Consider the following 22,942-nt stretch of genomic DNA (forward strand, 5'->3'; position numbering starts at 1 on the left):
CCAGTCACATTAACCCCCACAAGCCACGCCCACAAAATAAACCACGCCCACAGAACTGGTAGTAAAAAATGTTAGAATCCACCCCTGAATCAAACCCTTTATTTACATTCCTTTAACCTTGGGAGTTTCCCATGTGGGGTATGGGGAAAAGGGCACACAGACCATCATAAAGAAGCTCCTCGTTCTTCTTGAGAGAGTTCTGCTTGATGAATGCTTTCCCCATCGGTTGGTGATTTGCTGAAAAGGGAAAGCGGCAATGCAAAATACATTGCCTAGTAATAGACACAGACATCCCAGAACATAGAATAATAGGGTTGGAAGAGACCTTGGAGGTTTTCTAGTACAGCATTATTGCACTGACTCAGAACAGGACACACTCAGTAGAGGATGTACAGTATAAGGAATTGTTTTGGAAACACTACATTATGTACTGATACCTTTGTATTATATTATCAGAAAAGGACAGATTTAACTCAATAGCATGGAAAGCCCTTTGTACAAGGTCCCATTTCAGATGTTCTCCCCCACCCACCCACCCATTCCAGGACCAGTGCTCCAGTTGGGGAGTAGTCTTGTTCAAATGGTTGCTTGGTGCTGTCCTTGTAATTGCCACCACATGAAATCTTCTTCTTTTAAGCTTTTCAATATCATGATTTGAAAGGGATGGTCATCTTTTATTTTTATTTTATTCTATTTTTCTCAGCTGACAGTAAGACACTTTTATGTGGCATTTTAATTGGAGCATTTGTGAAGCACCCAGATGAGATAATAGCAATAAAAATAGCACTTAGATTTATATACTGCTTCACAATGCTTTTACGGCCTTCTCTAAGTGGTTTACAGAGTCAGCGTATTGCCCCCAACAATCTGGGTCCTCATTTTACACACCTCGGAAGGATGGAAATCTGAGTCAACTTTGAGATGGTAAGAATCAAACTGCCGAACTGCAGGCAGCCAGCAGGCAGTAGAAGTAGCCTGCAGTACTGCATTCTAACCACTGCGCCACCACGGCTCCAATATCTAATGATATTGGAAAGCTTGCTAAATGTAAATAATGCAGTTCTAGGTTAAGAGTTCTCTATATAATAAAAGTGGGGGAGGGATTGCCAAGTACAAATAAAATGCAGGAGTTACTGTATACCATAAATTCCAGTTCTGAAATTAGTTTGTATGAACTAATGGGATAAATTTGTATGAACTAATGGGATATTAGTTATAATAAGTAATTAGGACAGTACTTGGCCTTTGAATTATGTGCTAAGAAGGATTGCGCTTCAGTAAGTATGCAAAGTTAAAGAAAAAAAATCTTTGATTTCATTTACATTTGTTTTAAAAGTGGGTGGCCTTTGTTGAGAAGCTGGACAATGTAAATAAGTGCCACAGCATTGCAGTTAGAGATGGAATTGTTGGACCTGCTTTTGCTCAAAGGATAATCCCGGCTGTGTTGGGACTTTTCAGTGACCTCCACCTTGATTCAGTGAAGCTGTAGGTGCTGTGTAAATCTTCACTGATCATTCTGTCCTCTCTGGCATTTATTTACATATTAGATTTATAACTTGTGGTTCTTTCAGGAGCTCAAAGTTTGGAGCACAGAAACTTCCCTGGGCGCAGGAGACGTTTTCATTGTTATGAAACAGCTGGATGTGTTGCTACAAGATAATTGGCCACTAAGCTTTCTGAAAAGCATCGCAATTTCCCCTCTTAAGTCACAGCGATGTGTTGAATTGCCTTAATGAAGATTTCAATGGCACTTTGTGTGGAATACAGGTTCTGCAGCAGAGCAGCACTTGACATGAATCCCACAACGATTCCCACAAGAGGTCAGGCCACACCTGCAGATTGCTTGTACTGTAAAACACAATTTAAGAAATGCCAGGATGCCTGTAGAGCTTTGCTACATCTTGGTCCAGCTCTCCTTATAGTAGACAAAATACCTCTGTACAGGGTTCCCTCTTCATCACAATGTGGGGATCCTTGTCCTATAAGATTCAAAGTAGATCAAGGAAATGTTTTTGTCAAAGACTGACTTTGACAATCTTTATTATTAACTTAGAAAATTGTATACAATATTTAGTTTTCAACGTTTTGTTGCATTTTTTAAATGCGTAATAAAATCTGGAGATAGTGGGTTGTGGAAACAAAGTAAAATGCCATTGTATGCATAATAACTAGTTCCATTGAGTTCAGTTAGATGTACTCCCTGGTATGGGGATATATTATTGTTTGCAGCATAAACCTATTGTTACAGTACTCATTGGGCTATAAGATTCCCTGGGGTCCCTTAGTAAACCCCAAATTTCAGCTTTCTGTGAAAAGTCAGAAGTGTAATTCTGTTATTTCGTCCTGGTTTACAGAAGCAAAAAGGTATTTGATCATATAATGGTTAGTTTCGTGGGACCTGCAGGTTAGCTTGTATAGCAACATGAAACTAAAATTTCAACCCAAGTTATGCATTGATACGTTACATTGATTGCAAACGGTTTGGAGATTATTTGTGTGCTCAATTCTCCCCTGTAGTGGGACTAAGGGTACAATTACGTTACTCCTAGTGGAAGGAAGCAGAGCTGTTGAGAGGCAATGATGATGTGCTTCAAAGCACACAGAAGCCTCTGCCTGCAAATCCTCTTTTTCCTAGGATAATTGGATTGCCCCATGCAAGTAACGTCATTCCAGGAAAAGACAGTTTTCAGAATAGTAATCAGGCACTATCTAAGAGCTTTTGTACTCTCTAAAGCAAATTTTTGCCTTTGAACTCAAAGCTCTACACCAGCGTTTCTCAACTTCAACAGTGTTGACATATGGACTTCAACTCCCCAAATTGGAGAATGCTGACAGTTGAAGTCCACACATCTTAACGTTGCTTAGGTTGAGAAACATGGCATTGTTAGCAGGGGCGGGTTTCAAAACCTGTCGCTACCGGTTCGCTTGTGGGCACATGCGTGCTTGTGCGCAATGCTTCTGCACATGCACAGAAGCGTTTGGGCAGAGCCTCCCGCTGCCACCGCCGCTACCGGTTCACCCAGTCTGGGGCGTACCGGTAGCAACCCACCACTGACTGTTAGGCAACCCTTGTTGAGCCAGAGGCACAATTCAAGCACATATTGGGCATATTTATATAAAATGGTTGTCATTTTGGGATCTTGTCTGGTGACAAAATAGCTTCCTTCATAGACAAGACCTGGCAAAGAAAATTTCTTTGATTTCAGATTAACGTATCTTCCTATCCACTGTCTCAGGATGGTTTGCAGTGTCTCTGTTTCCAATTAATTAATTAATGAATTCTGTAAAACTAATTTTAAAGGTCATTTGGAAGAAAGATGACACTAATGATGGCACTAAGGCAGGGGTGGGCAACTGTGGCCCTTTTACAACCTGTGGACTTCAACTCCCAGAATTCCTGAGACAGCCAAGCTGGCTGTCTCAGGAATTCTGGGAGTTGAAATCCACAGGTTGTAAAAGGGCCACAGTTGCCCACCCCTGCACTAAGGAGATGTCTAGAGACACATTAAGGTCTGTGGGTATGACCTTGTTTTAGGTATTTTCAGAACAACCTATAAAGATCACATGATTGATTTGCTTTGTATAAAATATTATTTGGCATATTTAAATAGCTAGAACTTGTGATGGCTTATAAACTACTTTCTATTTGCTTTTCAGAGTTGAACTCTTATAAACAGGCAACTATACAAAGTGTGCCTTTCTATGGAATGCCTTGTCTATTATAGATAAGCCAAGGTTGACTCAGCTTTCCATCCTTCTGAGGTCAATAAATTGAGGGCCTAGATTGTTGGGGGGAAATATGCTGACTCTGTAAACCACTTAGAAAGGGCTATAAAGTAAGGTGACCAGACGTCCCGCTTTTGGCGGGACAGTCCCGCTTTTGGGCAATTTGTCCCGCGTCCCGCGGCGTTTCAAAAAAGTCCCGATTTTTCTTGAGCCCCAGCTGATGGCTAGAAGAAAAAAAAACTGTTGAAACTCTTGCCCGGGGCTTCAAAGGGCCGCCCTACAGGCAATCAGTGTAAAGCAGTTTTTTTCCCCCTAGCTAAGCTTCAGAAACGAAACCGAAACCAGGGTCTTTGGTGCAGCGAGACAAAATGAGGCAGAGAGAGATTTATTTTTATTTTTATTTTTCCTCCCCAAAAAAGGTAGGTGAAAAACTGCAAACATTGGGAAATTTAGGAGGAGAGTTCAAGATTTTAAAACACAAAAGAAAAAAAACTGTATTTAACTAGGGAATTGTAATAATTGAGATACTATTAATTGTATATTGTGTTGAAAGCAGAAATGGTTAAGTTGTGGTTCGGAGGAATATATGGGAGAAATTATTTGGTTTATTATTATTGGTAAATATAATTAATTGATTTGTAAGAAATTGGATTGCATGGAAATAATTGGAATATTCATGTTCATATTGATTAATATACAAAAAAGATAGTTTTATAACTAATTGATTTATATTAAAATGTTGAATTTGTATTAAACAACTGTATTACATAATTACATAATTAAACAATGTGAGGATGGATATAAAAATAGATGACAATGGGAAGGGGTATAATATAGAATAGAAGGGAAAAATTGAATTTGATTAAGATTAGAGATGAGGATGAAGGGTAATATTGGTTTTTTTAAAAAATAAATGAGGAATAAATATGGCAAAAAGAAAATATAGAAATTGTAAATTTAATTGAAATGACTAAACGCTGTTTAAATTTGTGAACCAGCCAAATATTCTGTTCAAAGAAAATACATTGTATGTTTGTATGTGTGTTTCTAATTATTGCTATTTATTCATATTTGTTCTCTTTTATTCTTTAAAGTTTAACAATTCATTCTTTATCTTAATATCTTTATATTTGCTTGGGGTTGGCTTTCTTCCCTTTCATCTTTTTTATTGTACAGCAATCTTTCTCCTCAAACCTACCACCTCTCTCTTTTCTTTCCTTCTTACTTTCTCTTCCCCCACCCTCTTTTTCTCCTCCCTACTTCCTCTTTCTTTCTCCTTCTCCTCCTCTCTTCCTCCCTCTCTTACCCTCACTCCTACTCTAATTTCCATTCCTTCATCCCTCTCTATTGCTGTAATCCTTTAATGCATATGGACTACTCAGAGGGCTGAAAAAGTTATTTTTGACTGGTCCTCACACTTTTGACCAGTCCTCGAACTTATGACTGTCCTCACATTTTACATTTTTGCCCTATCTTGTCATCATGGTGAAGAGAAGCAGTTGTGAAATGAGTGACGTGGTTGTTAAGAATGCTGCATGGGCATAAATGTGAGGATGGTCATAAGTGTGAGGACCAGTCAAAAGTGCGAGGACCTGTCAGAAATGATTTTTTTCAGCTCTCTGGTTAGTCCTTTTGTGCATATGGACTACTCAGAGGGCTGAAAAAGTTATTTTTGACTGGTCCTCACACTTTTGACCAGTCCTCGAACTTATGACTGTCCTCACATTTTACATTTTTGCCCTATCTTGTCACCATGTTGAAGAGAAGCAGTTGTGAAATGAGTGACATGGTTGTTAAGAATGCTGCACGGGCATAAATGTGAGGATGGTCATAAGTGTGAGGACCAGTCAAAAGTGTGAGGACCTGTCAGAAATGACTTTTCAGCCCTCTGAGTAGTCCCTATACACATAGCCATGGCCACCCGGTCACATGACCAGGTAGCCACGCCCACCCAGTCACATGGCCTCCAAGCCACGCCCACACAATAAGCCACACCCACAATGGTGTCCTTCTTACCAATGTTAAAATCTGTTCACCTTACCCTATAGACATAGCCATGGCCACCCGGTCACATGACCAGCTAGCCACGCCCACCCAGTCACATGACCAGCTAGCCACGCCCACAAAATAAGCCACGCCCACAATGTCCCTCTTTACCAATGTTAAAATCTGGTCACCTTACTATAAAGCATTGTGAAGCAGTATATAAGTCTAAGTGCTATTGCTATCTACCTAAACAAAAGAAAAACCCCACAAAGATAGGCTAAAGAAATGTGGTGCCTGTCCTTCTCTTCTCCCAAATGTTTAAATATTGGGGGTATTGGGTCTAAATAAATTGTTCTGTGCGTATTTTCTAGGCTAGGGCTACATCTTTCATTATGTTTCTAATTCTGAATGCTGGAGGGTTTATTTTGGATGTCAGAGAATCTTATTTGGAGATAAACAGAGTATATAGAACAAACATGGGACTCAAAAAAGCCATACAAAACACAAAAGAAAGTGAGTCTTTTTAGGGGGAAAGCAGTAACCAAGATCCAAATATTAGCTCTGATAAAAACAGAGTGCATTTGCTCATGTTTAATTTTCATAGCATGATTATTATTCCTCTATTAATTTAGATTGCATTACTTTTCCCCAAGGTGAATCACTTAGATTTCCCAGTTCTGAGTTAAATATTTGCATTTGGCATGTGTCTAATCAATAAGACAGAGATGCTGTAGTGGATCTGTAGGGGTAAGATAAGTGTCATATTTAAAATACAGCCATCTGTAAAGTTAAGAAATGCCTAGTTACAGTAACTAGATACCATTTACTAATGGTGTGTTTATGGCGTAGATTCAAACTCAGACAGAGGAGTTAGAAACTCATGAAAAGTGTACGCTGCCTACTGCAAGGCAGGCACTAAATAAACGTCAACTGGTTAATATGGCAGTATAATATATAGGTGTGAATGGTTATCATTCCTGCGTGGGAAGGTGATAAGAGGATATGAATCAAACATTTGACGTCACTGTATCCACCTGCTCTATTTGGATGTACAATAACTCGAAGCACAGTAGTTATGCAGCAACCAAGCTGTTGATAAAAAAAAAAAACACAACCTGAAGGGCATGTCCCAGTGACCTCAAAGTTAGTGACCTATAATTCTTTTGTCACTTTATAATTTTTTAATCCATGTGTTCCATAGATGCATTACTAAATCATGGAAATTATCTCCCCATGAGCTAAGTTGCTCTGTGCAAGGATTTATATCCATGCATACTAGAGTCCGTTTTGAAATCAAGTCCTAGTAAAGTTGCAGAGTGAGAATGAGGCGCCAGAGCCCTGCAGTAGCAGAATGGACAAAACCAGTGTCCTGATTTCCAAAATAAAGCTCAGCATTTGGGTTAGCTTTACAGAAATTCAACGCCCTTTCCTGTATACACATATGTACAAGAGGAAAGTGACATAAAGCAGTTCAAACCAGGGGTGAAATCTACTTACCTTCCCAACCGGTTCGGAAGTGCATGCGCCACGCACGTGTGCTCGCTTTGCTTGCGTGCATGCATCACGTGTATGCTTGGACCCTCTGCGTATGCGCAAACCCTTCTGTGCATGCACAAAGGATAAAAAACAGGTTACTTCCTGGTTAAAACCAGGAAGTAATGATGACCAGGTGGGTGGGCGGAACCTCGCGCCACCATCGCTACCGGTTCTCTGAACCACCAGCCGCCATCGCTACATATATATGATTTCCCCATTGAAAACCCATTATACTCAATGATTTCCAACAATGTAGCTTAAATTGATTCCTGCTTTATAATTTATTTATTTATTTATTTATTTATTTATTTATTTATTTATTGCGATTTATATGCCGCCTTTCTCCCTAGGGACTCAAGGCGGCTTACAAAATGACAACTTCAATACAAATCACAATACAATACCAAATTAAAATCAGTAACCCAATTAAAAAACGATTTAAAATTATACCAGTGTACCCCCAAATGGATCAGTTTAATTGGCGGAAGAGCCACGTCTTCAGCTCACGATGGAAGGAAAGAAGGTCGGGGGCTGTCCTGAGCTCAGTGGGCAATCCATTCCAGAGGGTCGGGGCTCCCACAGAGAATGCCCTCCCCCTGGGGGTCGTCAGCCGACATTGTTTGGCCGACGGCACCCTGAGGAGGCCGACTCTGTGAGAGCGCACAGGACGATGGGAGAACGGCTGGAGATGGTCCTGCAAGTACCCCGGGCCTAAGCCATGTCAATTTGCTGTCAATTGTTATATAGTTGTTATGTGACTTCTGGTTAATGCTATAGCAAAGGGTGTTTTGAATTCTCTTTTTCAAAGTGATTTCAGTTTTTCTCTTTTTCACAGGATGTTTGTTATAAATTGTCTTTGCAGTGTTTTGAATGTATTGTGATATAACGTTTAGGAATCTTTTATGCAGTGTCTGAGCAGAGCAGCATGACTTATCCATGGTTTAACTGCTTTATTAGAGCATATCTGCATGCGCACAAACATCCATTCACATGTCCACAATATACATACCAAAAGGGAAGAAAAGTACAGGTAAGAGCCATGGTGGTGCAGAATTGCAGGCTAATTCTGCTGACTGCCGACTGCCTGCAGTTCAGCAGTTCGATCCTGACTGGCTCAAGGTTGACTCAGCCTTCCATCCTTCCTAGGTCGGTAAAATGAGGACCCAGATTGTTGGGTCAATATGCTGACTCTGCAAACCACTTAGAGAGGGCTGTAAAGCATTGTGAAGTGGTATATAAGTCTAAGTTCTATTGCTATTGCTAATTCTCAATTAACATGACTATTCAGCCTGGAATTGCTACAGTAAGTGACATGGTTCTAAAGTATGACATCACGTGACTGCACCGCTTAGCAATGGCAATTCTGGTAGTCCTCCAGTTGCTATATTTAAGCAATCATTGTGCAGGTCATTAAGGAAAGCCTTTATATCACTGCGACTTCCAGCTGCTACCAGCTGGGAAGCTGGCAGGGAACATGGGAAATTGCACTCATGTGACCATGGTGTGCGGTGACAACCAGAGGACCAGTCATTAATTCCCTTTCTTCAGCATCGTTGTATGTTTGAACCAGTGGTGAAATCCAACTTTTTTTTACTACCGGTTCTGTGGGCGTGGCTTGGTGAGAGTGGGTATGGCTTGGTGGGAGTGACAGGGGAAGGATACTGCAAAATCCCCATTCCCTCCCCACTCTGGGACCAGCCAAAAGTGGTATTTGCCGGTTCTCTGAACTACTCAAAATTTCTGCTACCGGTTCTCCCGAACCTGTCAAAACCTTCTGGATTTCACCCCTGGTTTGAACAGTCACTGAACAATGGATGTAAGTCAAAGACTACCTGTATAGAGAAAGAGAGAACACCCTTCTCCTCAATTTGCCAAATGAATTAAAGGAAGGCGTGAGATTCTGGAGGGCTTTTTTGGGACAATCTCAGCTTTTCCAACATCCTCCTTCCATCTTTATGGGTCATGAGACCTGTGCTGTTTCTTAGAATAAATGTTAATTCACCGTTTATTCCAGCCTTGTGCATTTTATTTTTGTTGACAGTTTCAACCTCTTTCCCAGGGAAAGAAAATCTTTTGTATTTGCACTGGCCATGCAATCCTTTCTTTAGTTTATTCCTGTTTTATCAGCTCTGAATGGTGCCAATTGATGGCTTGTTTTCTGCAGCTCTCTTATCTTTTTTCCTTCGGCTTCCTTTTTTCTCATTAGTTATTAATAAAATAATACATATACCGTAGAGCACAGTAGGTTTTAGCAAAAATGTAAGAGGACTTAGAGAACAAAGAATGAATATTTAAGTGTGTGGATACAAACATGTATACAGAATACAAGTATACTTCTCATAGTGTTTTGTTTTCATTCCCTGTAAGGTTACTTCCTCTGCCTACCGACTCTTCCCAATCTGATAAAGCCCATGAGAAGAGCTCCCTCAAGAGGTCTTCCATTGAGATTCTTTTGAACTCGTTTTAATAGATCTCATATAATACTATGTTGTTTTATTATAGATATTGTTTTAATTGCTGATTGGGAGCAACCCGGAATTCGATGTTAGATGGGCGCCAGTATAAATGTTTTAAATAATTGAATTAATGTGGGAAGCCAGAGTGACTGCAGAGCTTTGGAAGGAAGACTGCACCATGAAAAAAAGCAAGATCTCTTCTATACTTATATTTGGGTTCTTTCATCACTCAGTAACAGCAAGAGCGTCGCTCTGGGAAGACATTTCAAAAGCAAATGTCTGTCATTAAATCAAATGAAAAACTGGTAGAAAATATTCAGAACAATTAGCACTGTTTTAGTTACATGTATGTTTGTATATATGTATGTATGTATGTACGTACGTTTTGGGACCTTCTGACAAGCAAAGTCAATGGGGAAGCCAGATTTACTTAACAACTGAGCTACTAGCTTACCAACTGCAGTAATTCACTTAACAACTGTGGTAAGAAAGGTCGTAAAATGGGGCAAAACCCACTTAACAGATGTCTCATTTAACAACAGAAATTTTGGGCTCAATTGTGGCCATAAGTTGAGTACTACCTGTATGAACTAACAATGCTAACCTAAGAATAAATATGAGGAGTACTAATGTATCTTCCTGGCTGAAAAATACTGTACATGGGGATGGTGACTGCAGCCATGAAACAGTGATGTCCACGTTAAGAAAATTAGCAGCACATGCAGGCAGCATAAACAATGGCATATTATCTTAAAATTCCAGAACTGGGAAATGTGCAACTTGCCTGGTTACACCCCTCCTCCTCTTACAGCATTTTAATACAAATTTAAACACATTTCTTGAAGATGGAAAAGCCTTGCAGCCAGTAGGACAATGCAAACAATGAAAGGGAGTTATGAAAAGGGTAAGAGAGGGAACATCTTGATGAGCTTTAATGAACAGGAAATTGCACTATTAGCACTTACAATCAATACTAAAAACCACTATTCACAGAACTTATTGAGTTAAACATACTTAACTAGCTTCGGTAAGTGTAAGTAGGAAGAAATTCTAATAATCTATACTTGTAATCAAATGAGTTAATTTTAACTGAGTTCTATCTGAGATGAATTATCTGAAGTTTCTCTTAAATAGCAAGGGAAAGATCCAGTGGTGAAATTCAAATATTTTTACTACCGGTTCTGTGGGTGTGGCTTGGTGGGCATGGCAGGGGAAGGATACTGCAAAATCCACATTCCCTCCTGGGGAAAAGATATTGCAAAATCTCCATTCCCATCCCACTCTGGGGCCAACCAGAAATGGTATTTGCCGGTTCTCTGAACTACTCAAAATTTCCCCTACCGGTTCTCCAGAACCTGTCAGAATTTGCTGGATTTCACCCCTGGAAAGATCCAGTGTTAATGAAGATCTATTAGAAAAACAGTGTGAAAGCAGAAGGAGAAATTTAAGGATAGAAAGCAAGAAGAAAGAAAAATATGGAGGATGGTTTTTTTTCCCCCCAAAACAAAAGTTGACCACAAGTGAATATAGTGATATAAATAGCACAGCAATGTAAGGTAAAGTAAAATGAGGTAAAATGAGAAGCAGCTTTTCTTCTGTAAACAAAAGCAGCAAGAAATATAACATTTCCACATCTGCTACTTGGAAGAAAAACTATCATAGATCTGGACAAAAAGGTGGAAGCTGCATCACACCTTCAACAGACATACAGTATGTGTTGTTAAATCCATGGTTTTCCCAGTTGTAACATATGATTGTGAAATTGGACTGTCATGAGACTGAACAAAAAGGAATTGATGCCTTTGAATTGAGGAGCTAGAGAATATTGTTGAGAATACTGCAGGGCATAACAAAATAATATCATTAAATACTAAATAAAAAATATCACTGAAATCACCAACAGTGAACACAAAGCTTAAAGCTTGCCTCTTTTTAAATTTTATATATGGTTTTTATATTTTTAATATTTTATTGTATACCACCCAGACTCCCTTTTTGAGGGAGTTGGCAATTTTAAAAATTTGAATATGCGTTCAAAACATTTATTTATTAACGTGAAGCCTATTGATGCCTGAAAAATCAAAGGCAGTCTAAATAGGAGTAGTCAGAAGGTCAGTATTTTATGTACTTAAAAGAAACTGCTATTTTGATGAAATGATTTCTACTGGTCTTAATTAGTGATCAGAAATAACTGAATGATTGAACAATCATTAATCAATACCAATTGATGTTATTATATCACATGCAAAAAAAATTATCGTTGCCTTATTTACAGATTGTTATTGGAAGTACTAAGAATCTGTGCCCTTTGATCTATAACCCTGGTCTCATTAACTCAGATATTGTAGGGAAGGGCAGGGCTGGATTTTCCTATAGGCTAACTAGGCTTCAGCCTAGGGCCTCAAGATCAAGAGGGGCCTACATTCAAATTGTTAGCAAAATTAAAATTACACTTTCACTATAGGTGAAAGGGCCTCATAAGTGGAATAGCCTAGGCCCTCTTTTCAGCTAAATCCGGCCCTGGGAAAGGGTATGAAATCACAGAGTTGTCTCATCATGTAAAGCAGAGGTAGGGAACTATGACCCCTTTATGACTTGTGGACTTCAACTCCCAGAATTCCTGAGCCAGCATGGTTGGCTCAGGAAATCTGGGAGTTAAAGTCCACAGATCATAAAAGGCCCATAGTTCCCCACCCCTCATGTAGAACATACCGGTAATTATTTTCTCAAAATTGTTACAAATATAAAACCATTTGTAGAAAATGTATAAGTAGGAAAAAACTTAATTTGCTTTCCTTTACCAGGAACACTCCATTCAAGTTTTTAAAAATCCTATTTTATCTTTTCCCATTGAAAAGAGCCACAGTGGGGACTTGGTTACAGTGCAGTATTGCAGGCTACTTCTGCTGACTGCCGGCTGACTGCAATTTGGCAGTTCAAATCTCACCAGGCTCAAGATTGACTCAGCTTTCCATCCTTCCAAGGTGGGTAAAATGAGGACCCAAAATTGTTAGGAGTAATATGCTGATTCTGTAAACCGCTTAGGAAGGGCTGTAAAGCACTCTGAAGCGGTATATAAGTCTAAGTGATATTGCTAAAATAATATCAGTTCTTATGGGGTGAAATTAATTCTCACCATCATTCTTGATTTATAGATGGATTTGGTAAAAAAAAAACCTAGTTTGAGCTGTTTCTTCATTCTCTCCCAATAAAGTAATTGGTTCTTCCCCAAAGAAGACACATTCCAAATACAAAGGGTTCCAATCCAATAGATTTTTAATAGTGGTTTCATGGAAAACATCTTAAACTTTGCTGCTTACAGTATGAAGATTCAAGCCTAAAGTGACTTGAGCCTAAGATTTGTTTGTTTGTTTGTTCATTTGTTTAATTTCTATAGCCACCCATCCAGGGGTGAAATCCAGCAGGTTCTGACAGGTCCTAGAGAACTGAGTATTTCAGAGAACTGGCAAATACCACCTCTGTCTGGCCCCAGAGTGGGGTGGGAATGGGGATTTTGCAGTATCCTTCTTCTGGAGTGGGGTGGGAATGGAGATTTTGCAGTATCCTTCCCCTGCCACGCCCACCAAGCCACACCACGCCCACCAAGCCATGCCCACAGAACTGGTAGTAAAAAAATGTGGATTTCACCACTGCATCCATCTCAATCCAATTGACTATGGGCAGGATCAGACCTAGATATTTTAATTAATGATTTGGGATAGGAAAGTATACACCACTGTTTGAAGGGTAGGATTCTCTCACAACGTGGTAAATTCTGTATTGGCCTAGTCTAGTGGAAGCTAACTTGATTGTTATGCCTCTTGTTTTGTGTGACGCTTGAATTAGCGACTGAACTGAATTAGTATAATTTTCTTAAACAATTTGCTTCTGAAGAAGCTAGTGGAAGGAAGATTAATATATTTGTAATGTGTTGGCTACTCTGAAAGATCAGTTTATTTGACTTGTGGAGGAAAAATCCGGGATGCAACTACTGTATTACATAACACTAAGAGGCAACATTTGTCTAGTAACATCATATTTAAGTTTATCAGAATCTATAGTGCAACATAGATTTGTACTACAAATCAAACATCATGAAATAGTAATGGCAAGTCATCGTTGGGTTGACGCACATGTTCAGTCACTTGAATTATAGTGCCTAAAAGATCTTTTCTGCCCCATCAAACTTTTCCGGGGAATCACTGATCAGAACTTTATTGCTTAGCTTGATCGGTATTGTTTGAAGTTGGCATTAATTCATTTTTAAAAGTTTGGCATATTGCTTTAATTTGTGCTATATTTTTGCATCAGGTTACATGTTGTTTTTAACAGAAGTAGCTTTTAACATTGTAAAAGTAAATGAAACCAGATGATCTGTTATTAATAAGTATATTTCATCTTCCAGGAAATCGGAAAGCTAACAGACACAGTGCTTCAATCTGGAACACATGGGAAGTACGGATGTCAAATTTCAAATTTGGAGTACTTGTGGTAATCTTGGAATGGAGAAATTTTAACCCCGACTCCCAGAAGGTCACAGAAGATGAATCATACTAACTTTACTCCAGAAGCCAGCGTGGCTACGAAATCTAAAACTGTCACTGAAAATTTGCTAATTACCTTGTCTCTCTCCATAATTACAACCTTGACCATGCTACTGAATTCTTCTGTTATTTCAACAATTTGCACAACAAAGAAGCTCCACCAGCCAGCCAACTACCTTATATGCTCACTGGCCCTTACAGATCTGCTTGTTGCTATTCTAGTGATGCCCTTGAGCATCGCCTATATAGTGATGGACAGATGGACCTTGGGATATTTCCTCTGTGAGGTATGGCTGAGCATAGACATGACCTGCTGCACATGCTCAATTCTCCATCTTTGTGTCATTGCCTTGGATAGATACTGGGCAATTACAGATGCTATTGAATACGCCAGGAAAAGGACTGCCAAGAGAGCTGGTATTATGATCTGCACAGTGTGGGCAATATCGATTTTCATCTCAATGCCTCCATTGTTTTGGCGAAACCACCGTAACAGCAGCAATTCCAGCGACTGCCAAATCCAACACAATCATATCATTTATACCATATATTCCACATTTGGAGCGTTTTATATCCCGTTGACCCTCATTCTGATTGTCTACTACAGAATCTATCATGCAGCAAAGAGTCTGTATCAAAAACGTGGGTCAAGCAGGCATCTCAGCAGCCGGAGCACCGACAGCCAGAACTCTTTTGCCAGTTGTAAACTCACGCAGACATTTTGCATTTCAGACATATCCATGTCCGATCCTACCACAGAATTTGACAGAATCCAGTTTTCGGTAAGGAGCCCTCCTTTTGACAACGATCCAGATTTGGCTGGGGACCGCCAACAGATTTCCAGTGTAAGGGAGAGAAAGTCTGCACGCATACTTGGCCTCATTTTAGGTGCATTCATTTTATCGTGGTTGCCATTTTTTATTAAGGAGCTCATTGTGGGCCTTGGGATAAGCACCGTGTCAGCAGAAGTTGCTCACTTTTTGACATGGCTTGGCTATGTGAATTCTCTTATCAATCCCCTGCTGTACACTAGCTTTAATGAAGATTTTAAGTTTGCCTTTAAAAAACTCATTAAATGTTGGGAACACCCTTAAAACAACCCTGCATAATGTTGTTTTGACTCTGTTGGTTTTAACTATGTGGAAAGAAAGAACTCCATCTAGAAACCTTGTTTTCTATTTTTTTAAAAAAGGACATTTCCGTTTTGCTTATCTTTCAGCTTTTCCCTGTTGCCTGTAAATCTGTCAAACTGTTTCTACCTCCTTGTATCATGAGTATGTGGGTTTCTATTCAATGAGTTTCAAATATACTTTATTAGGGGCACTTTTGCTTTCTCCTTTTTTCCCTTTGAAGCTGGGACAAACACAATAAAGAACCACAGTGGCTTTAGGGCCATTGAATTGTGGACATCATTCATCTGTGCCAATGATGGCCTGTTCACTTTCTTCCCCAGCTGATTGATGAGACCTACCTTGAATTTCAGTAGTTTAGCCATTATTCAGAATGGGAAGTTAATACCTCCTTCACCTCTCCTCCTCAGGTTTATGGCTTTACAGTTACTTTGGGCCAGACTGGGTAAAATTCCTCCTCACTGCTTCTCCTTGTAAATACTAAACAGCATACTACTGTATACTATTTGTGAATCCACATGCACACACTAAAAGCTAGGTAGAAAAGTAAAAGAAGGGCATCCATTGAGCCCAATGAGCATCTTCACCCATAAATGAAGCTGCGTCTTCCGAAGATCAGACCTCTTATTTTTTATGACATTATAGATAGTCCTTGACTTATGATGGTAAAGACATTCTGGAGCTATGCCTCTACCAGAGCTGTAGGGCACCACATTAGAGGAGGTTATAATAAACATGTAATATAGTAAATCTGAATATATAAATACTGACCATCTGCTGTTAGGGTGTGTTTTTTTTTCCTGAGGAATTGCAAAATGCTCTTAAAAGTTATGACAATTATAAGAACTTAAAATCATTATAATTGACCTTTAGAACAAACAGTCATAGATCCTTGTAGTTGGTACACAGTATTAAAAGGCTACACATTATTCTCATTCATTATAAGATACGTTCCTGCAGGTTCAGAAATTGTGCTAATTGTTCTTTACAGCTGCTTTCACATCTGTTCTGAAAGCTTCTGCAATTGCTATGTAAACTGTAATATTCAGTTACAACATAATCTTTGATCTCGCTTTCTGGCATCACTACTCCTTTCAAACTGCTAATTAGCATCAGGCTTAAGGCTGTATATGATTAAAATGGAGACCATGTTTATTCTTTGCCAGATAGTTTGAGATTACCCAATTAAAACAGAGAACAAAACTATTTCTTTAAAAGTGATGATAATAATAGGTGAAATTACTTCTTCCTTTCTGACCATTTCAACCAATGAAAGCCACTGATAGTAAGTGGCGTTTTCAAGAGCTATTTAAGTATGATTTTGAAGAGCTTATTCAGACAATTGATTAAAAATGTGCCAATACAGATTTTGAATATCCAGAGAAACAACATATATTTAATTTCCAAAGAATTGGCTCAGGTGAAAAAAATGCATTGATATACAGAATATGTAAGCTCATCTTAGAAAACTAGATTGTGTGTAATTTGGGGCATATAATATTGAGAGCTCCCCAATGTGGTTAAACCTAATTTTAAGGTAGAGAGTTTTAAAAAATACCTTCACAGGAAGTACCCCTAGATTTAAGGCAAAATAAACAAAATGTGTTAACTAGAATGACAAACACGTGGTATTCCTCTGTCCTGTCCCACATTAATATGTTTCAGTTGTGATGGTTTGTGTAGAAGTGTAAAACGGAATTATTGCTATCTTTGGATGGGTATGTTGCAATGTATTACATTATGAGTTCTGTTCAATGGGTTTGCAGCCTGATTATCTTTCTGCAGAAGAGGATGAACATGAAGAATTCTTCCCTTTTTGACTTTAATTTAGCACTTAGACTTATATACCACTTCACAGTGCTTTTACAGCCCCCTCTAAGCTGTTTTATAGAGGCAGCGTATTGCCCCCAACAATCTGGGTTCTCATTTCACCCACCTCGGAAGGATGGAAGGCTGAGTCAACCTTGAGCCGGGTGAGATTTGAACTGCCAAATTGCAGGCAACCGGCAGTCAGCAGAAGTAGCCTGTAGTACTGCACTCTAACCACTGCGCCACAAATTCAAATTCAAATCTTTATTGTCAGTGCACAACATATGTACAATGAGATCGGTTGAGCTCCCTCAGTGCACTCTCCCCACCCACCACAATACAACTCACAGTGAAGACAGAAAATCCCTAACCCAATAAATCATATTAACAATCACCCAGTCCTATTGCACCAGTGTGAACATGTTACACGTTGCGCCAGCCCTGCAAGTCCATCGTACTACGTAGTTATGATATTATTTCACATTCAGGAGTCTGACAGCCCACGGATAAAAACTGTTCTTCAGCCTGTTTGTGCGGCTGGCTGTGCTTCTATATCTCCTTCCCAATGGTATGAGGATAACGAAGTGGTGACCAGGGTGTGAGTCATCCCTGAAGATTTTCCTCACTCTTCTAAGGCAGCGAGCCCTAGCGATCTCATCTAGTGGTATCAGGGGACAGCCCACAATGTTTTGTGCTATGCTCACCACCCTCTGTAATGTTTTTCTATCCGCGGCTGTCAAACCAGCATGCCCTACCGTGATGCAATAAGTGAGGATGCCTTCTATAGTGGACTGGTAAAGGGAGGTCATCAGTTGTTGTTCCACCCTGTTTTTATACAAGACCCTAAGGAAATGGAGTCTCTGTTGGGCCTTCCTGGCCACTTGGATCGTATTGTTTTTCCAAGTGAGATCTTTGCTGAGATGGACTCCCAGGAATTTAAAGGAGGAGACTCTCTCTACACAGCCCTCCTCGATGTAAAGTGGGGCAGGTTCCTCTCTCTTCCTCTGGAAGTCCAACACCATCTCCTTGGTCTTGCTGATGTTCAGATGCAGGTTGTTTTTTAAGCACCTTGTGGATAGTTTTTGAACTTCCCCCCTGTACGTTGTTTCATCTCCACCTGTAATAAGATCCATTACGGTGGTGTCATCTGCGAACTTGATGATCACAGTGGATGAGTCAGACAATACACAATCTTGTGTGTGCAGTGAATACAGGTAGGGACTAAGCATACAGCCCTGTGGGGAGCCAGTGCTAAGCTTCAGGGAGGTGGATACAACAGACCCAACCCTCACTGTTTGGGGCCGATCCCTCAGAAAATCTTTGATCCAGTTGCAGATGGAAGAGGGAAAATCCAAGTTAGTCAGCTTTTCGATAAGGATGCTCAGCAGAATGGTATTGAAGGCTGAGCTATAGTCTATGAAAAACATCCTGACATAGTTCCCGGGTTTCTCCAGATGGCTTGCTACAGAATGTAAAGCAGTAACTATGGCGTCATCTGTCAACCTGTTTCCCCCTGTCGGCAAACTGATGTTTGTCAAAGTCCGGTGGGAGGCATGTCCTAAGGTGTAGGAGAACCAATCTCTCAAAGCATTTCATCACTACAGAGGTTAATGCGATGGGTCTGTAGTCATTTAGGCAGTTAACTGCTGTTTACTTCAGGGTTGGGACAATAGTGGCTGCTTTCAAGCATGATGGAACACAGGCCATTGGCAGGGAGATGTTAAAGATCCTTGTCAGGACCCCTGCTAATTGATCGGCACAATTCTTTACCACAGAGTGAGAATTACATGCAAGTGAGGATGTGACTCCACGTGTATTCGGCCGTTTCCATGGCCTGGTTGCAAACTCTTTACAGCCCACTAGTGGGCTGCAGCCCACAGGTTGGGGACCCTTGACATAAATGACTAAAAGATAATGACATGCATATGGGAATACCGTCACCCAAGTACCTCCTATTGCATGCTTGTGTCCCAGTGCCTGATGTGCCTACCGGATGAGCATTTAAATGACATCACATACATTATCACACACACATCCCTTGACCAGTGATGGTGTTCAGCCAGTTCTATCCAGTTTGGGCAAACCAGTAGCAGTGGGGCCGGGAGGCTCCGCCCACCCGCCCAGACATAATCACATCCCGTTTTTTATGCTCTGCGCGTGCATGGAAGGCCCTGTGCGCGCTCACATTTGCGAGCCAGTAGTGAAGGTAAGTAAATACGACCCCTGCCCTTGACCCTGTTTGCAAATACACATGATTACAATTCTCCTCTTCCCGGCCAGAAATGTATAGGCAATTTTTCTGAGGATAATGGGATTAGTAGCTCAAAACATCACGAGCGCTTGAGATTGGAGAAGGTTGAGGTAATGTAGGTAGGGCAAAATTCATGCACTTTCATTACATTTGCTTCTGATAATTTAAGTACAGTCTTTTTAGGGTCAGGGGCCCACTGGTGTTGATCCACTGCATAGCATTTGAGAAGACGTTTGCCTTCTGGGATGTTTCTGGGATGTTTTGTCATTTTTTCCAAGAAAGCCTGTCATTGATATTCCCTGCAAGTCTGCCACTGATGTATAATAAACAAGGGACGAGCCTGATTATCTCTCTTCATTTAGCTTTTATTCTTTTTTCTCTCTCTGTTTTTTTCTTCTTACCCCTCTCTCCCCACCCTTCCCCCTCTCTCTTGTTGATTTATTGCTCAGCTTCTGTTTTATTCGTTCATATATAAGTGCAAATTGTGTTACGAGTTCCTCCACTAGATGGTGATCTAAAACCATCAATCAGACAGCAACATTGATTCACTTGAAATTAATGCTAATACGGTATTGGCTGACTGAATCCCATTCATTATCAGGAATGTATAGGGAATTCAGGAAAGGATAAAAGACAGAACAGAGTGGGATGGACACTTTTAAAATGATGCCAGAAACAGCTGAATATTTAGTGATCGATGTGGGCATTTTAAGAACAGTAATTATTTCAGTTCAGCTCTCTCTCCCCCCTCTCTGTCTCTCTCACACACACAATCTAGTGGAAATAACAGGCCTCCTAGACTGATACTGAAGCTACTACACGTGATGCAGTCAGAGATTAAGATTAATGATAAACTAGTGTAAAAAGGTAGCACCCACACCTCTCCTAGAAGAATAAAATGTTTTTAGAAATATTAAAAAGGCAAATATTATATTTCCCTAAAGGAAGAATGGAGAAACATGCTCTTGGAGACAGAAAACAGCCCCCACCTTTCTTAATAGCCCTCAGGAGATGTCAGCACTTAAGAGATAAAGAGCTCGTTGGAAACTAGATAGCTCTATTCATAAGCAAATACCTTCCCCAAGAGCCAAACCAGGACAAATAGGCATACTAGGAATTGCCCAACACCCTTTCAGAACACAAGCCTGTTCATTGCATCATCTCAGCAGTCCAAATTTCAACCAAACTTAGCTCAGACAAACGCCTAGGATTTGTACTGAGCTAGGAAATAAAAAAGAGCCTGCTTTTTCCATCAGCCAAAGCATGAATAAACACAGAGACACAGAGCCCTGCAGCTGGAAGTGCCCTGCAACAGGCTCCTGGAGCTCTGCAAATTGCTAACTCCCCCCACCCCTCACCCCCTGTCCTATTCCATGTGGACAATTGCATAGAGGAAGGCTTGCTTTGTTTTCTAATGGAAAGCACTTTTCAGAATCACCTTAATCTGCCTTTAGCCTCCCACAGTAGCAAGTTGGTACTGAGGTGGAAGTTCCATTGTGAGGAAAGTTTTCAATAAAGGATAAGCAGCCCGTTGTAGAACTGAGATTACAGGAGAGTGTGGGGAAAAAAACTTAGGTTCTCGGCTTGTCCTATCTCGCCTCCACTACAATGACAGACTGCCTGTGATTTCTTGTATTTATTATTTATTTGCTTTATTTATATCCCACCTTTATTATTTTTATGAACAATTCAAGGTGGCAAACATATCTAATGCTATTTTCCTTACAACTACAGCCCTGTGAGGTGAGGTGGCCTATGACTGGCCTAAAGTCACCCAGCCAGCTTTCAGGCCCATGATAGGACTAGATTTCACAGTCTCCTGGTAAGGCTAAAAACTCTGATGCAACAAGGTCCAAATTTCCTCTGGAACCATGTTTTTATATCCATTCCTAACTAAACAAAATAAAGTTTGTATTTTGTAAAACAGTCTCCCACGTCCACTTTTCAGAAAAACCCAAGATTAATGGCCTATATGGTGTGGGACAGGGGTGAAATCCAGCAGGTTCTGACAGTTTCTGGAGAACCGGTAGCAGAAATTTTGAGTAGTTCAGAGAACCGGCAAATACCACCTCTGGCTGGCCCCAGAGGGGGGTGGGAATGAAGATTTTGTAATATCCTTCCCCCAGGAGTGGGGAGGGAATGGGGATTTTGCTGTATCCTTCCCCTGGAGTGGGGTGGGAATGGAGATTTTGCAGTATCTTTCCCCGGCCATGCCCACCAAGCCACACCACGCCCACCAAGCCACGCCCACAGAACCGGTAGTAAAAAAAATTGGATTTCACCACTGGTGTGGGACCCAATATATAAACAATGCTGCATACTTATTGTTTAGTCTGGGTGAAAAATTACGTTTTTTTTAAAAAAAGGAATAAAAGCCTACTTTACAGCCTCCCAATTCATTCAAATTCAGTGGTACCCATAGACTAAAGAGACTGAATGAAATAAGATTCTGATGGCCTTTGTAAGGGCTTTAAAATGTGGCTTTTCCCTCAAGCATTAGGTCAGGAAGCTATGTGTTGTCCCTGTTATGTTTCAGTTTTTGTTGATGTTCTACTGTTAATTTTAACAAGAAGAACATGATGGGAACACAAATTTAGGTGGATGTATGACCAAGTCTAGCGTCGCTTTCTTCTGCCTGTCATCATCATCGTCGTCTTTTAAACACATACTGTATATTATATCTTTCATCCCAATTAAAGTAATAATGTGAACCAATATTACAAGTATCCATACTCTTACAGCTGTCCACCATGTTGGATTGAAAAGCAGAAAGATGCTTCCAATTACACTAGCTGGTACTTTTAAAAACAAAGCTGGCTTTTCCTGTAATTGTGTTACAGCTATAGAAAGCAGACTTGTAATCCTGGTAGCCAATGCATCTACTTCAAGGAGTTACAGATAGGAACTGTATCTTCTCCCATACTCCCATACTTCTCCCATACAAAGCAGGGGTGAAATCCGTCAGAAATTTTGAGTAGTTCGGAGAATCGGGAAATACCACCTCTGGCTGGTTCCAGAGTGGGGTGGGAATGGAGATTTTGCAGTATCCTTCCCTCAGGAGTGGGGAGGGAATGGAGATTTTGCAGTATCCTTCCCTTGCCACGTCCACCAAGCCACACCCACGGAACCGGTAGTTAAAAAAATTTGAATTTCACCACTGCTCCAAAGTATCTTTGGGCTCATGAATCCAAAGGCTGTCCTGCAGTAATTTCTGTATTTGGGAAGAAGGAAACTGTTTCGGATTTGTCAGTGACTCCTCAGCTTTGCATTTTCAGCGATAGAGATAGATACAGGCAGTCCTGTAGCGATCATTTGAAGTTGCAATGGGCCTCCCTATGGTTACTTACAACCCAGATTCGAAGTTCTGATGGTTGGTCCCCTCCCTGCAGTCATGTGACCACACTTCTGGCACTCAGCAATAGGGCTTCATTTCTGGCTGTTTGCAGCATCCTACGCTCACATGACTTTTACAATGGTTTGGTGAAAACCAGCATTTACTTCCAG

The 22,942-nt window shown here is 40.4% G+C and overlaps 1 protein-coding gene across 1 annotated transcript; it reads left to right on the plus strand.

Annotated features, from left to right (window-relative positions):
• Positions 1-14,113: 14,113 nt before the first annotated feature.
• Positions 14,114-15,571, plus strand: HTR1E (5-hydroxytryptamine receptor 1E). Its single transcript, XM_087892154.1, has one exon. The coding sequence runs from the start codon at positions 14,248-14,250 to the stop codon at positions 15,340-15,342; it is 1,095 nt and encodes a 364-aa protein (XP_087748280.1). The 5' UTR covers positions 14,114-14,247; the 3' UTR covers positions 15,343-15,571.
• Positions 15,572-22,942: the final 7,371 nt, after the last annotated feature.

The sequence above is a fragment of the Pantherophis guttatus genome, chromosome 1, assembly GCF_059756535.1.
Source record: "Pantherophis guttatus breed Tessera chromosome 1, ASM5975653v1, whole genome shotgun sequence".
Lineage (NCBI taxonomy): Eukaryota > Metazoa > Chordata > Lepidosauria > Squamata > Colubridae > Pantherophis > Pantherophis guttatus.